At 43.2% G+C, this 16752-nt stretch overlaps 1 protein-coding gene across 2 annotated transcripts in view; it reads right to left on the bottom strand.

The window, feature by feature from the left end:
* Gyg1 (glycogenin 1) overlaps positions 1-12968 on the bottom strand; it is a 34408-nt gene extending 21440 nt beyond the window's left edge. The window contains exons 1-4 of one of the 2 annotated variants that reach the window (XM_052180744.1): positions 12845-12968; positions 10419-10554; positions 7700-7874; positions 7284-7446 (exon numbers count right to left, since the gene is read on the bottom strand). In XM_052180744.1, coding sequence (XP_052036704.1) covers positions 7284-7446; positions 7700-7874; positions 10419-10554; positions 12845-12851 — 481 coding nt within the window. In that variant the 5' untranslated portion in view covers positions 12852-12968. The remainder of the gene's footprint in view (positions 1-7283; positions 7447-7699; positions 7875-10418; positions 10555-12844) is intronic. The other variant, XM_052180745.1, reaches the window with a different exon arrangement.
* Between the last annotated feature and the right edge of the window lie 3784 nt (positions 12969-16752).

The following is a 16752-nucleotide window of genomic DNA, read 5'->3' as shown; positions in this document are numbered from 1 at the left end:
TGCATGCATGCCATAAGACATTGATTTTAGCAAGAATGACACATTCCCAGTCTAAGGGACTCTTGGTCCAGAGTCTCATTAGAAAGCTGAACTTGGCAGTCCTCTGCTTTATGTGTGTTGGGGGCCTCATATCAGCTGGTGTGTGCTGCCTGTTTGGTGGTGCAGTGTTTGAGAGATCTCAAGGGTTCAGATTAACTGAGGCTGCTGGTCCTCCTACAGGATCACCTTTCTCCTCAGCTTCTTTCAGCCTTCCGTAATTCAACAACAGGGGTCAGCAGCTTCTATCTTTTAGTTGGGTGCAAATATCTGCATCTGACTCTTTCAGCTGCTTGTTGGGTCTTCCGGAGTGCAGGACTGCCGGGTCTGAGTTCATTCAGAGATGATGCACCTAACCCTCAAGAGACTGAAGGCCCCAGGGAGTTTAGAGGTCAGGTGGGGTGGGGAATGGGGACATCCACCAAGAGAAGACAGGGGGATGGGGAGGAGATATGGTATGTGGAACGGTCTGAGAGTGGATGGGGGGGGAGATAAAATATGGAGTGTAAAAAAATTAATTAAAAAAAGAAAGCTGATCCCAACAGAACCATGGTTGCATAACTGCCTGTCAAACACCAACAAGTTCTCAAATCAAGCTCTCAAATATTGTACGCTTTAGGGAGGCAGAAATCCAAACCTGTGTTATTTGGGACTATTCTTGCCCCTTTAATTAGGTATCCTGCTTAAATGAGAGGTTAAGTTTTGAAATCGGCAATGGGCGATTATAGAACACAGGAGAGGGCAGTAAGTAACATCCAAGAACAGCAGGAGAGTGCCAACAGCTGCTGATCCAGAATGACAGGCTCTTCAGACTCTGCAGAGGAGGAGGAGCACTGCTGCAAAAGCAAAGGCCTGAATCTTTTCCACTTAGTCTATAAAATCATTAAGGCACTAGCTGCTCATTCTACTCAGCGAAGTGAATCTTAAGAAATGAAAACATAAAATGAACAAGGGAATAAGGACAATCATTCTCAGAATTGATTCCAGAGAATGTTTCGGTGTGGGCTAATAGGGAAATAAACATAACCAACTAACCAACGCAACAGTCCCAGTCCTCTGTTCCTTCTCTTGTACACTGAGGCATAACTGAAAGACTCCGCCCACACCTGGCTTTGCCGCCAGCTCAGAGCCAATAGGAAAGCTGCTGTCCTGAGCTTTTAGCAATGACTACTCAAGGAGTGAGTACTTTACAAATGCTCACATGAATGTGTCCCTCCCAGGACTGTGGAGAAACACCGAGAATGTAAAACAGTTTGGTTTAGAGTCTACAGGCACATAACCCATGAGTTCCTTCCTCCTTCTGCTTCTCTCGGATTCATTTCTCCTTGTTGCAAAGCTAATGGATGGCTAAGAAAATGATCAAGAGTACAATGAGAAGAAGAAAGTCTTCAGAAAAAGCGTGTAGTATGTGCTCATTCTGAAATGCCTCAGTCTTTCCTTCTTCTGTTGGGCAAGTTCAGAACAAAGCCAGACTAACTACAAAAATTATAGCAGGCACACCAAGTCTGTAAAATATCAGATTCTGAGGATATCAAGGAGAATTAAGAAGCTGGAACGATACCAACTTCACTACAGATCCTGGATTCAGCTTAAAGTACAATAAAATCTAATACTCTGCCACAAATATTTATTCTCTATTTTCTCCAAATTTTAATTATAAACCCAAGTTCTAGTACATAAATTAAAAATTTAGGGCACATTTATTATAATAATTGAAGCTACTATTAAGATTAAATAAACAACAGGGCACTCCACATTGGGCAATATGAATTCTTGTAATGATAAATAAGCAGCCTTAATTTGGGATACTTTAGGGACACAGAGGAAAGAAAGTATATTCCAGAACTTGTGCAGACTCAGTTCAATTTAGAGACCAACGTGTTGGCTTCATCTCACTCCTGATGAGTGCTTATAGTATCATGATCTCTATCATTAATACGCCTGAACTTCATCTTCTTCCTCCGAAATGTTTGTGTGTTATCCTACAAAATCTAATAGACTTTCACAATAGCTATTGTTCAACTTTTCAGGGAACATCAATAAAGAAGAAGTTTCAAAATAATTTAAAAATACACAAAACTTTATAGGAAATTGGACAGGCACTTGCCCCTAAGAAAAATAGATGCTAGTCATGAATGAAGTATGTTGTCACTAGTTGTAAATTCTGATATTTCAGACACTTGAGAAAAACAGAGAAGTCAAGCCTGGTTTGCCATATTAGGATGCCTCTCGTGGCCAGAGGCAATCGGTGAGGGACATGACTGAAGGCTGGTGATTAGAAGAATAGCAGGCACATTCCTTCTCATTAGAGGGCTTTAAAAGCAGCTGCAAAAGCTCAGTCATCAGCAGCCCATGTGGCTTGTCAGAGACACCAGGCTTCAATCTTTTGAATGTGACCAAGAGATTAAGCAGGACTTTGAAGATACTCAGACAGATACAATGATCTGCTAACAAGTTTTCTGTGGCAGCAATCTGACACTGCTGATACGCAAGGCCCTGATAAATGTATGTGAAAGGAGAAGGGGGGGCTCTGTCAGTGTTAGAAGATGTGCACAAGAGAAAGGAGTATCTGAAAATGTTTGCCTCCATGCCTATGGCTTAACACCTTAACCACAACAAACATGTTTAAGTTAAGGTCTCACTGTGTATCTCTAGCTGGTCTGAAACTTGTTATGCAGACAAGGTTGGCTTTGAATTCACAGAGCTGTGCCTCTTCCTCCTGAGCTCTCTGATTAATGTGTGTGGCACCATGCCCAGCAACAAAAATATTTTAAAATGACATTAAAAATATATTTCTTTTATATAAATATATTTATATAGTATATATTATATTACATATAATATAAAATATCAAAATATATTTATTGGGATAGAGAGAAGCTTGGTATATAAGAGTACTTGTTGCTCTTGCAGAGGACAGAGGTGACTTAAAACAATCAGTAATGTCAGGTCCAGGGACTATGAAGTCCTCTCTGATCTAGTTGGGCACAAGGAACACATGTATGCAGACAAAATATTTGCCCACATAAAAATAAAATGTTATGTATTTATAATTTTTACAAACTAAAATATATTAAAATATATTAAAATTTATTAATATATTAAAATATATTTAAAATAGAAATAAAATATATTAAAAATTTGAGACAAATCATAAACGGCCACCCAGAAAGTTGTTGTTTACTACTGGTATTAAGTATAAGCCCCATTAATTGCTGTCACTCAGGTGCTGCCCCAAGTGAATGATTTTACATCCCTGCAGAGAAGGGCAAGCTCCTAAGGTGTGGAGTTAGTGATCCTTGCTAAATCAAACTCAGCAACAACACCTCAAGTGGAAAAAGCTTTTTAGTTAAGATTATCTAGTTTATTCTTCTACTAAATTTAAATACGGTGAATAACCAACTGCTTTTTCACTTTGAACACCAGAGAAAAGTCATTTCTTTGCCAGGAGCAAGTGTAAAGAGGGCCAGTGTCTGGAAAGCTACAGTTAAGTGCTGAACCACGTTGCAGCACAGAGAGAATCTCAGTGGTTCAAGCTCTCACTGAAAAAGCAGCAACACTTGCCAGGGAAGACGGCACACACTCGAGCCGCTTAACAACCGACCCTCAGCGACTAGGGCCCCCATAATGCAGAGGGCCTCTTGGCTGCTAGCTCTTAACTCATTTCCTCGTTAGTTGTACCCTGAATAATTTAATATGGTATGTGACTACTGGGATCTAAAGTCCTAGCCGCAAGACTAGAAGCTAGACTTCTTTTAGACGATGAAAATCACATGCCTTTTAGGCAGCTGGCAGGCCATCAGATGTATTTTAGAATTTGACTCACTTTCTAAACTTGAGAGAGGTTGTGCTGGCTTTCTGGGAAGATTAACCGTCCTTCAATCAGGGTATAGGAAAGGGAAAGAGCTCTACCTAAAGCAAAGGTTCAGACACAGCGGAGTTCTGCTGAAATCACGCCTTTCTATCTTTGCTAAGGCAACTGTCTTTAGTGTAAGGATCAGAAATGTTCTACACGTTTAAACATGAATACTAGCACATTCCCATTCTGCTCATGAGAACAAAACAGTATCTGCTAAAAGCATGTCAGTAAAATGACACCCTACTATCTGTTGGTCCCAGTGAACAGTTAATATTTTCTTAAAGTTGCTTAAGCAAGACAGTGTGTGTGTGTGAGAGAGAGAGAGAGAGAGAGACAGAGAGACAGAGAATTGTATTCACTAATATGCATATACAACATGCATGTGGAGGTTCGAGATTGACATCTATATGTTCCTTGATAGCTTGCCACCTACCTTTCATTTTCTCTCACTGATCCTGAGGCTCAATTGAGCTAGACAGGCCAGCCAATACATCTCAGAGATCCTCCTGTGTCTGATCCCTTACTGCTTGGGTTACGGAAACAAGCCAGCACTCTTCGTTCCCATTAAGTTTCTTACATGTGCCTGGGAAACTGAACTCAGCTTATTACAACTGCTGGGCAAGCACTTGACCCACTGAGAAATCTCCGCAGCCGGACTACGTCCTCATAGGGAAAGCGCTGGCACAGAACAGAACATTTTAACCCCAGCACTGCTGATAAGTTAATTATGAGGACGTTGCCTCTGTGCTACAAACTATTCAGCAGTGGCGTCGGCTTCTACCCTTCAGATGCCAGTAGCACTGGCTTCCCTCAGCTAAGGCAAATGTGTCCAAGCAGAGTTTGGAAGGCTGCGGCAGGATGATTATGAGTTTATGGCCAGCCTGGGCTACATAACTAGTTTAGATACAGGAGAATAATCTGCCTCAAGAAAACAAATTCTCTAGAAGTAGCTATACATCTCTTGGTTTTGGATTGGGGTGGTGTAAAGGAACACGGGGTACAACCCAGAATCATTCCTAGTTGAAAACTATTAGTTCAGGAAGTTCAAACAGCGAAACAAGATCGAAGCCTAACCCTCCTTATTCTTTGCAATGAGATCATAAAGAGCTGTAAATCCCAAGTCTTCAGGTAAACAACTATACAGAATTTGATGTCGATGAGGAGAAAAAAATAAAAAAATAAAAAAATAAAACCCCTCCTATGTATGCCTTGAAATGCTGTGAAGTTTCAAGCTTGACTCAGCAATGTAACACATATTCACCTTAACCTTTGAGGCATTTAAGATTTTTGTTTGTTTGTTTGTTTTGGTTTATTCAAGACAGGGTTTCTCTGTGTAGCCCTGGCTGTCCTGGAACTCACTCTGTAGACCAGGCTGGCCTCGAACTCAGAAATCCGCCTGCCTCTGCCTCCCAAGTGCTGGGATTAAAGGCGTGTACCACCACCACCTGGCTATTTAAGATTTTTTTAAATTTTTATAACTAGTTAACAGAAGTGGATCTCTGTGTGTCTTCCTCCAAGCCTTGGCACTGGGATCATGGGCCAATCCTTTACACAGGTGCTGTGGATGCAAACTCAGGTCTTTGTGCTTGCTTCTCAAGTGCTCTTACATACTGAGCCCTGGACCCAAGAACGAATCTTCCTTGATAATCGGCGTTGAATCTTAATGAGGAAGCCTGGCTTAGGTTACTGTGAAAGACCTGTTTACTCAGGCAAAGGTATGTTCTTAGGAAGAGAGTTGCTGCTGAAGCAGGCATCTGCTATGGTGCCCAGGCATCCGGCCATCCCCCTGCATCCTGCTTGTGACTGGCACAGTCAAGGGTCTGACACCGAGTCACTACTGAACAGGTTTTATAGTGTGTGTCCTTACTGTCTGCATTAAGTAGATTACTTTTTCTAAAGAACAGCTTGTAAAAGAACTGCTTTTGCATGTTAAACTACTGGCTTTGTCTTGTGAAGTTTCTGGTATTATTTAAAACGATGGCCTGAAACAAATACACCTACTAATTCAGCTGGTCATATTCCCCACTGATGAGCACTTGCTTGACACATTCAAGGCTCTAGGTCCAAGATCTGACACCAGGAAAAAAAAGAAGAGAGCAGAATGTTCTGAAAGACGTGGGCCTGTTGGGAGCACGAAGTTCCTTTTGCTCACAGATAGCATGAGGAGTCTACACTCAGGGTTGTCCCTTCAGAAGAAGAGGCAGAGAACTTGTTTTGTGCCCAGAAGGGTGGAAATGAAAGCAGTTAATGGTCTAGATGACCTCTGTGCTATCTGTATGACCGAGGAGCCCACATCTGAGCCTTCCCTCGGCCCTTTTAAGGTAACACTTGTAGCCTATCTATAGAACTTATCTTCATGGAAGAAGTGGCACCACTTTGAAAGGAACTTCAATGTAATTTTCCTTTATTGTGCACTTAGGATTGTGTTACACCAGGAAACGTTTTATCCAAATTTACTGTACTTAAGTATCCCTGATATAAACTACCCAGCATCAGACTTTACAGGTTTGAAACAACACTGGCTGCTCAGTTGAACTGTTTTTTTCAGTCTTGCATCATTCGCACTGTAATGTACGCCCTAGGGTTTGCAGAGCCCCACTTGGGCCTACGTTATCTACAGCTATAGACGTACACATACAAGTAAACGCTCCCAACTTAGTCAATGCTCCACTCATCCCCTGTGAAGATGGCATTTTACTTAATACATAGCTTTAGAGAAAATGAGACTTTGGAAGTAGAGACTGTTCACATGAAATTTGTGAACAACTTATGAAAGAATGCCAAATTATCCGGCCGTTTTCTTCACAAACCACTGGATCCTTGTTAGTCATGGGTGTCAAAGACTTCTGAAGTTTACTCAGGTTTAAAACCAGAAGTTATGTTTAAATCAGTGCTAGTGATTAAATCCTGGGCATCACAACAAGCAAGTGGCCACTATTCTTGAGCCTAGTCCTAAGAAGTATAGTCATTCTTTGGACTTTTCTCAGTTTTTAAAAACTTACTGTAATTTAGATAGGGCAAAGTCACTTAAGCATCTACCTGGATCTGGAGAAGTACTTACCTAGCATGATTGAGACTTGGTCCGATCCCACCAGTAAACAATAATCCCAGTTGTGATGAATACCACTTGGGGAGGTAGAGACAGGGGATCAAAAGTTCAAGGTCATCCTTAGCTACAGTGAGTTTGAGGCCAGTCTGGACAATATGAGACCCTGTCATAAACAAACCCGCACCAAAAAAAGTCTGACTTAGTTTACATTATTCTGATGCATCCATAGATGTGTGTGTGTGTATGTGTGTGTGTGTGTGTATGACAGAGAAAGAGTTATATATTTAACTAATAGAGACTTACTATTATCTTATCAAAGTCACGATAGCAGGTACATACCATCAAAACTACCTTGCTCAGAAGCAAGATGCAACAGCTGGTTATACGTTTCAATTGAGGGTTGATAGACAAAGACTCCAGAATTGAAACAGTCAGGCCACCCTGGGTCTGGTGCTGCTGACAATTCTTCTCTTTCAAACAGATCATCAATATTTGAGAGGACCTGATTCAAGGAGATAGACAATGAAAGGCATTACAAGAATGCTCTTGCTGAGGCACACCCTTCCTAGGTTTTCCCCGTTACCCAACACAAAAGATGGGGACAGCTATATGGCAGCCTGGGATTACTCTCTCCTTTGTCACTTGACACTTCTTATAATAGTGGCTTTATCTGTCATGTCTTCACAGCATTTCTCAAATGAGTATCACGTCTCTACTACCATACACATCTTTTCAACCCTTAAAGTCACACTCACCAGAGTATCTGCATCCATGAACACACATTTGGAATACTGAGTAAGTGACCAGCAGTGGAGTTTAGTCAATGTGACGCCCAACTCAGGTCTCTTCATTAAGGTTAGATGAGCAGAATCACCACTGTCCAAGACATCTACCATGATGACTTCATCAAAGACAGTCTCTAAAACTTTTCTGTAAAAGTAAGTTCCAGAAAGCATCACATATACTCTTTTCATAGCACATAATACACTTCCTTTAACACTATTCTCTTACTTCATAACCTATCAATCACAGGAAAATGGTACTTTGGCGTAGTCTACCCTCTTAAATCTGTCTTTATGCACTTCAGAATAAACTGTGTTCATGTGCACATGAAGTAACTTGCATAAGTACTGATAACTGCTTATGGCGCTACCTAACTTAAGACATCATCCTAGAATGTTTCTCTCTTGTGAGAGTATACCTGGAAAGCTCAACATGACATATAAGAGTTTCCAAGGTTCAAAATTACCTAGGAGAGAGAGAGTGTATGTGTGTGTGTGTGTGTTTTCTCATTCATTTGCACACACAGGACGGCATGTGCATGCGGAAGTCATTAGTCACTCTCAAGAACCTCTGGCAGTGGTTTTTGTTGTTGTTGAAATGTGAAAATACCTTTGAAACATGTAACATGTATTAAGAATATATCTCTGTACCACCCCATGTGTTTGATGACATTTTACTGGAATTGGCTTGACTGCCCTTTGCATATTTTAAATAAATGATGCTGATAATATCCATATAATATATAATATGAAGTCTATGACTAATCTCTTCTGCTAGAGCAATAAATCAAGCATTTCTTGAAGTTCTGTGTCTCTACTGGTTAGGTTTTTGCCAATTTGACACATGCTAGGGTCATCTGAGAAGAGGGAATGTCATTGGGAAAATCTCTCCATCAGGTTGGCCTACAAGCACATCTGTGGGGGCATTTTCTTGATGGGTGATTGATGTAAGAGGACCTAGACCTGTGTAGGTGGTGCCATCCCTGTGCACCTAACTCAGGGTGCTCCTGAGTAAGCAAGCCATGGAAATCACGACCGTAAACAGTGTTCCTCTGTGGCCTCTGCTTCAGTTCCTGCCTCCAGGTCCTGCCTTGAGTTCCTCCTACCCTGATAATGATGGGTTGTCAGCTGTAAGCCAAAAATAAACCCTTTTCTTCCAAAGTTGTTTTTGATCATGGTGTTTATCAAAGCAAAAGAAAGCAAATTAGAAGATTATCCCAAAAGAAAATGAAAAGGATTAACCCAGTTTAACTGCTTTTATTACCTGTTTAATGCTTGCCAGAACGAGAAGCTCATTTGAATTTGGGAGAAATTATCTAAGCGTGCACGCGTGTGCACACACACACACAAACACAGGCTCACTCATCCATTAGTGTACACACACATGACAGCATGTGCATGCAGAAGCCATTGGTCACTCTCAGGGACTATCTGCCTTGTGTTTTTTTGTTTTTGTTTTTCAAGAAATCTTTTCTCTTGGGACCTGGAACTGACTGACTAGGTTAGGATAGCTGGCTAGTGAACTCCAGTGATCCAACTCTCTCTGCCTCCCCAGTGACAATATTACAGACATGCACCACCATGATGCCCAGATTTTTATATGGGTACGGGGGATTGAATTCAGGTTTCCATGTCTTTAGTAGTATGTTAATGAAACAGACACTATACCTAGCTAGAGGAAAACTGAATGGCACACACATTTAATGACTGAGAAGCATTTAACAGAAGAAAAATTGGTGTTGCATTTCATCTCTCAAGTTAGATGTTAGATAACAAATACATTTTGGTTCACAGAATAACCTCGGTCTTTTTTTGAACAAGGAATGGTGAATGGCACTGGTGACTGTAGGGAGTCATGATAGTGGGATGCAAGACAAGATCTGGGTGTTCCACAGTCCTCACTAATGCATATATCAGAAGACAGGGTTTGGGGCACCTTTCTCAAGAGCTGTGTAGGATCCATGTCATTAATGTGGAAGATACATATGTATGTATATGCACATATGTGTGACGCCTTATGTTTTAAAGGCCCTGGGCCTATGTTTATATTTAAAAACATATAAAGTATTCTCACTTTCTAAGGAGGCCAGGAGACTGTGAAAATAAGACAACACAAAGCTGTTGGAGCACCAAAGTATTCTTAAGTTTAGTATACAGATATCAAAAAATTGAGTTCCAAAGCTCAAAATGAACTATCAATAAGCAGTTTATAATTCTCAGCACGTGTCTCCTAACAAATTCTGTTTCAGAAAGCCTAATAAGGACTTTATTCTCTCATATGTAAACATCACTAGGTGACAAACATCAGCCAGAAATGAAAATTGTTCAATAGCATCTGAATGTTTCCTTGTTTACAGGAAACAACACAATCCTAGCTAGCTTCAATTGGGGAAAGGACTACAGACAGTGAGGACAGACAGAACGTGACAGGATCCCCCCTCAGAAGGGTCAGTAAGGGGGCAGTTCTTTTCTCTCCTGAGATGGACAGAAGATGGAGCACGGATGCAGCCTCCCTGTTAGAATCCTGGGGCATTTCCCCAGAGCTCGGAGGAAATGTCAAGTTCCGTAATCTTTAGCTTAGCGCTGATTATCTGTCTTCGCTTAGTGCGCAGCTCCCTGGGAAGGTGTGGGCCCAAGGGAGAAGAGTGTTAGTGCCCCTGGACAAGGAGACAGACAGGCAGGTAATCTTTACCTCATGGCGTCTGAAACCTGTGGGCTGGTGAGTACGACCATCCTCCTGGTTGTCCTGTGCTGTTTCAAAGATGAGCCCAGGACCAGCGCACCTTTGGCATACGCATCGTTTGTGGTCAGCGTCACAAAAGCCTGATCTTAATACAAAGAGAAAGAAGCATATCTCAGGTGGGAAAGAACTTTCCCCCAGGTGTTCTCTCAACCAGCAGTTCATCAAAATCATCTGCTCAGAGATCAGCTGTCTGTTAATGGGGCAGCAGTCCCTTTTGTGGGAGAACTCACACAGGCATCTATCTAGGAATGGGCTAAAACCGCAGATTGGCAGGAATGCCAGATAACCTTCAAGACGTTCAAGACAAGCACAGAACTCAAATCCCTGTTAGAGTCTAGACAAATCCTTGGAGCAAACCGTAGCATCGGATCAAAGCTTTGGAAGCTGGTGGGTGATGGGACTATCACGAAGCACGCTTTCTTTCTCTTACAAGGCCTGGAGAGTGCTTTTTTCATGGAGGCGAGATCCTCCTTACCCACCAGCCCAGAAAGTAACTGAGCTTCTGCCAAGACTGAACTCCCCACAGTGGCCTTGCCTCTTAGAGACTATTCACTGTTGGTGCGCTCAGAAGCCAACTCTAGCCACGCTATCTCTTGCTGTCTCCTTCCACCTCAATACCCTTTCTCCATCTTTTCTTTATCCTAAGTCACATTCTTCCCTGGGGTCCCAATCCATATGCTCCCTTCCACATATTAGGCAAATGCTCTTTCTTTTCCTTTTTGTTTTTCCTTTCTTTCAGACAGCGAGACAGGGTTTCTCTGTGTAGCCCTGGCTGTCCTGGAACTCAGAAATCCGCCTGCCTCTGCCTCCCAAGTGCTGGGACTAAAGGCATGTGCCACCACTGCCTGGCTAGGCAAGTGTTCTACCAATAAACTACTCCCCAGCTTTTATTGTTTTGAGCTAGGGTTTGGCTGCATAGACCAAACTGATCAGACTACAACTGTCTCCAATTCCCAAATACTAGTAATTAAATTAAAGGCTAAGCCATGCCAGCTGCCTTCACTTCTCTGGAAAATGAGCAGTAGAGCCCCTTCCCCATTCTCCCCTCCTCCCCTAACAAGAGACATAGACATACATGCCAATTTTCCCAAAGCTCCAGCCAGAAAATAAGTCAAACATGTATTTTTTTTCTGAACTGAAGAGTCCTCATGATATCAGCCTTTAAGGTATTTTTCAAGCTTTTTTTAAGATTGCTCTGGGGGCCATCTCTAAAGGGGACTTTAACATTAGCAGTTGGTGGGTCTCCAAAGTGCACAGGGAATACATAGGGGACTGTGTCCACTGCAGTCATTGGGGTGGGTGGGGCCTGCTTCCCAAGAAGAGAGTTAGGAGATTTTGTCACTGTCACTCTCTGGTTTCCTCATTTTCCGGTGTGGATGCTAGAAGCAGTGGGAATTCCTCTGAGCAGGGAGAGTGTGGTGGGTTGTCTGGTTATCCAGGGCCTTCCCCAGAAGGCAACCTGAAAGCCATGTTAACTGCATACTCCAGGGCCATCTTTCAGAACAACCCACTACACTACCAAGGTGAAGAAAGTTGTGAATTCCCGACCTCCAGTCAATTATACTCCATAATGACACCTGCCACATCCACAACCGCGCACCTGGTACTTGTTTAGGTTATTAGTCTTAGAACTTCTGAGACAGTAACATTTCAAAACCATTTTGCCCCAAAAGAACTTAAAATGAGCATAATGAGTTATGTGTTAACCCCAAAGTAACTTCAGGAGGTGGTGTAGAAACGAGGAGGTGGTGTAATAAACGTGCGTGTAAAAACTGCAGGAAGCAACACAATGCTTTCTCAGGTTAAATTAACAAAAGGAGAAGCCAAATGTTACAAATGCAAGCTAAAAGACCAGACTTAGCTTACAAATGGACGGTAAGAGCAATTGACAGCTGGGTGCTTTAACCTTCAGATGGCCGTTCAGTTGCTGTCATACCCCAGGCTACAGCTTCAAGCGTTCGGAAGGGCCGGTTTCCTCTAATGCCCAGTCCTGGGGTTCACTTGCCCAGGGCCTGACACTTTGCAACAAGTGGCACCGAGGCCCGCCCGGGGCGCTAGCCGGCTCCCACGTAGCAGCACCCGGCTGCTGAGGCCTAAAAATAGGCTCAGTGCAGAGGCCAGAGCAGGGCCGCGACCGTGTTTCCGCAGGGCTCCTGCTGTTCCCCGCGGTAAGAGCACCTTGGGGCTCCGTGCGACCCCGGTGCGCCCCGCGCCCGCCCCACCCCTCCTGGCCTTCCCCCGGATGCCGGAGACGGAAGCCGCCGCTCTGCAGCGCGGCTCGGTTAGCAGCCGGAGACTACCGCGGTTCGGGAGCTCCCCGGAGCTTCCCCGGCATAGGGGCGTCCGCGCCGCGGGTCCCGGTTACACGGGCGTACCTGTCATAGTGTGGCCGGGTTGTCGCAGGAGCCGGGCGCCGGTGGGTGACCGCGGCCAGCAGGGAGGGCGGGAGTCCGCAGCCCGCCGCTCTTATAGCGGCCGTCACGTGGCCGCGCAGGCTCAAGCCCAGGCCGCATCCTCCCCGGTGCGCACTGCGGGGCGGGGCGGCCCTGGGGACCCGCTGGCTGCCGTGCCCAGGGGACACCTGTTGGGGACTGCGCAGCGGGCGTTCATTCCAGGACCTGGGAAAGGAAAGGGGCAGAGCTGTGTGGCCTGCGGCAGGAAAACGAAGGGTAATGAGCTTTCAGCTGACAGAGACCTCTCCAAAGTCGTGCGGGTTACAGTATTCATTTAAACTGTTTAAATAGAAGAGAACGTTACACTGTTACACTGTCACAATGGTGTTGTGGCACTAACCTAAAAATAAAATAGGTATTTGCCAAATGTTTAGAATCATACTACTGGTTTTATCAGGTAGTTAAGACCCTTTTACATACTGCCATATACTTGTAGGTAGGAGAAACTCAGGCTCAGAAAAGTTAATTTCCTATGATAATAAGCCGTAAGAGGAGAGGTAGGGTTTGTTTCAGATCAACACACTGCCAGCGGAAGCCCCAGTGCCTTTGGCATACTGGTTCTAGATAAAGGGTAGTAAGTTCCGGTAATTCTGCTTAGGTAATTCAGTTGTTTCGGTTCATCTATTTCACAAATCTTGAAGGTCAATTTGCTATTTCATGGGGGAAGTTGAGAAATACTTTTCTAATGTAGCCACACCTTGCAAACACAATTCTCCATCCCACCCACTCGGGCCAAGCACCGCAATGGTTCAGCAAAGGTGCTTCAGCGCTCTGCGAATCTTTTCTCAGTAATGGATGGCAACAATATAAATTCAAAGCAGGAAACAGATACTGAAGGATAGGGAAAGGTAGCGCAGCAGTCCTCAATATAGTCCTCAACTTAGAGTCGCTGCTGAACTTCCAATTTCCAACTTTATGATAGTTTAAAGGCATTATTTGTCATCAGAAACCACTTTTTAAGTTTTGATATTTCATTGCATAGTAGTATGTAATACTGTATTCTTCCATGATGCCAAACACCTGCCCCAGTCCCCAGGCAGCAGTGAGATCATTAAGGTAAACATATAAATGCTACTCTTTTGCTAGGCTATGGCATTGGGTACAAGATGTGGCAGAAGATTCGATATATTCCCAGAGGGCCTATAAAGATACCGTCCCATACCCATTATCCTAGGGCCATGTCTACATCACTGCTCCTTGGCATGTGGGCCTAGACCTCCTCCACTAGACTCAACCAGTACAAGTTAAAAAGTAAATTTTTATTTTTTAGTCCAGGTCTCCTAGAGTGGAATCGTTTGAAAACTATACTCTACTTTTTAATTGATGTATATTAACTTTGTACATTTTTGTGGTACTGTCGGGTGGGCTTACAATGTGTAATGATCAAGCAATCAGAAACTAGCATATCTATTACCAGAATAAGATGTTTTTCTTTTTTCTTTTCTTTTCCTTTATTTCCTTTCTTGTCTTTTTTTATTGGCAGTGTTAGGGCCTAAACACAGGCTTGTGCTGCACCATTGTGCTGTACTCCTACCCCGAAACTAAGGTGTTTATTTTCATTGTTGTTTGGCCCAAGGTCTAGTTATGAGGGCAAAGCTGGCCTCATATTTCTGGCCTAAAATGAGTCTCCTCCCCGAGTTTTCTGAGCGGGAATACAGCTATACCCATAGAATCAGAATCTTAAGGTCAGAGCTTTTGAAGTGTTACCCTTCACGGACCTCTTTTGAGTCCTTCCTAATCTTTCCATGCCTACCGTGGCTTGAAGGCCAATGGATCCTGTAAGGAAGACCTTCCAGTCTTAGCATATTCAAGAAACAGAAATGCAGGGCAAAGGGAAAACACACTTTGACACTTACTCAAGCCTTGTGTGCCCCTAAAGAATTGCTCTCTTTAGGGGTGTAAAGGCTATGCTTGAACTGTCCGTCAGTGGAGGAAGGGAGACGAGTAGGTGCTTCACAGTCTGAGTTGCTCTTTTCCAGGATCTTAGATGGGCCATGTAAACAAACAAACAAGCAAGCAAATGACAAAACAAAACCAAAAACAGAAAAACCCCACAAGGATACGTCTGCCATCAGTGCAGCTCTTAACCACCTTCTGCTCCTATCTGAGTAGCAGGGTGGACTTTCCCATGATGCAGTGCTGGAGTTCAGAAGGCAAAGCCAGGAGGAAATGGGAGAGAGGTTTCACTTAGGAATAGTTCCTCTACCTTTCATGTTATTTAATGAGGGAGTCCTATGGAGTTTACAGCCTTTACTGATTAGAAAGACAGAGAATGAAAGGGCTGCAGGAGAGGAGAGAGCCCCTTCACCCAGAGATCTTGTTTGTAGAAACTTCAGTTCAGCTGATAAAATCAAATTACTCACCGAGATAATGCATGAAGTTTTAGGACATCCCAAACACGGATGTGAAAGGTAACAATGTATTCACTTGGGCAACGGTATTTGCAACTTTGTATTTTACTATATTAGCACTCCAGTCTTATCTCTAAATCTAAATAACCTCCGTCTTTCATAAAACCTTTCATATGGCCTAGTGAGATGGTTCAGTGGGTAAAGGCGCTTATTGCCAGGGTAACAACCTGAGTTCAATGCCCAGGAACCACAAAGCAAAAGAGGACCGCCCACTCCTGCAAGTTGTCTTGTCTTCTCCACAATCATACTTAAGAGCAAGTTCCCACCCATGCTGTTCCACAATACACTAAAGAAATGTAATTTAAAAGTTAAAACACAGGGGCTGGTGAGATGGCTCAGTGGTTAGGAGTACTGGCTGCTCTTCCTACAGGTCCTGAGTTCAATTCCTAGCCGCCACATGATGGCTCACAACCATCTGTAATGGGATCTGATGCCCTCTTCTGGTGTGTCTGAAAACAGCTACAGTGCACTTGTAAATAAAATAAATAAATCTTTAAAAAAAAAAAACTTTAAAAAGATTAAAGCACATAAAGAAATTTGACTATAATTACAAAAGAAAATTCTTTTACATAAATAAGCTTGTATGTTTTCAATTAATTTCTAAAATTAACTTAAATTTTGTGGTTTAATCTTCATGTCTTGTTGCAAATTATGTTCAGAAAGCCTCAGGATCATGGATATAGCCATTGTAAAGACAGTAAAGTGGAATTCTCCCTTAAGAAGTGCAGAGAAATTTTAATCCAGCAACATGGCTACCCTAGTAAGGAATTACATCCAAAGATGTGATACAGCTGGACTGCAGAGATGCCATACACTTTTTTTTGTTTGTTTTTGTTTTTGTTTTAATTTGGTTTTCCCGAGACAGGGTTTCTCTGGATAGCCCTGGCTGTTCTGGAGCTCATTCTGTAGACCAGGCTGGCCTCGAACTCAGAAATTCACCTGCCTCTGCCTCCCAGAGTGCTGGGGCTACAGGCGTGCACCACCACTGCCCGGCAATGCCATACACTTTTAATCCCTCTGGCTGGAATACAGACACACCTTTAGTACACACCTTTATTCCCAAACAATAACATCTAATTGAGGGGCAGACAAAGAATCAGAGAAAGATTTGACAGAATGAGTCAAAGATAGACCAAGCCTGACTCTCAGGAGAACAAACAGGTAAGAGAGGTTACTTAAAGAGCAGTGAGGGAAAGGGAGGTCAGTGCAGAGCAGTTCAGTTTGTGTAGTTCTAGGCAGTCTTTCCAAGCAGATCAATCCAGTCAGCTGAGAAAAGCCAATTTGAATCAGTCAGCTTGGAGAGGAGTTTGAGCCAGAACAGCTGAGTTGAACCAGACAGCCAGGGTTCAGGAAGAGCTAGTAACAGCTAATAACAGCTAGTAAACAGCAGTGAGTCTCCGAAGGCTGAAACATTTTAGG

The sequence above is a fragment of the Apodemus sylvaticus genome, chromosome 4, assembly GCF_947179515.1.
Source record: "Apodemus sylvaticus chromosome 4, mApoSyl1.1, whole genome shotgun sequence".
Taxonomy (NCBI): Eukaryota; Metazoa; Chordata; class Mammalia; order Rodentia; family Muridae; genus Apodemus; species Apodemus sylvaticus.
This window is presented reverse-complemented; position numbering and strand designations above follow the sequence as displayed.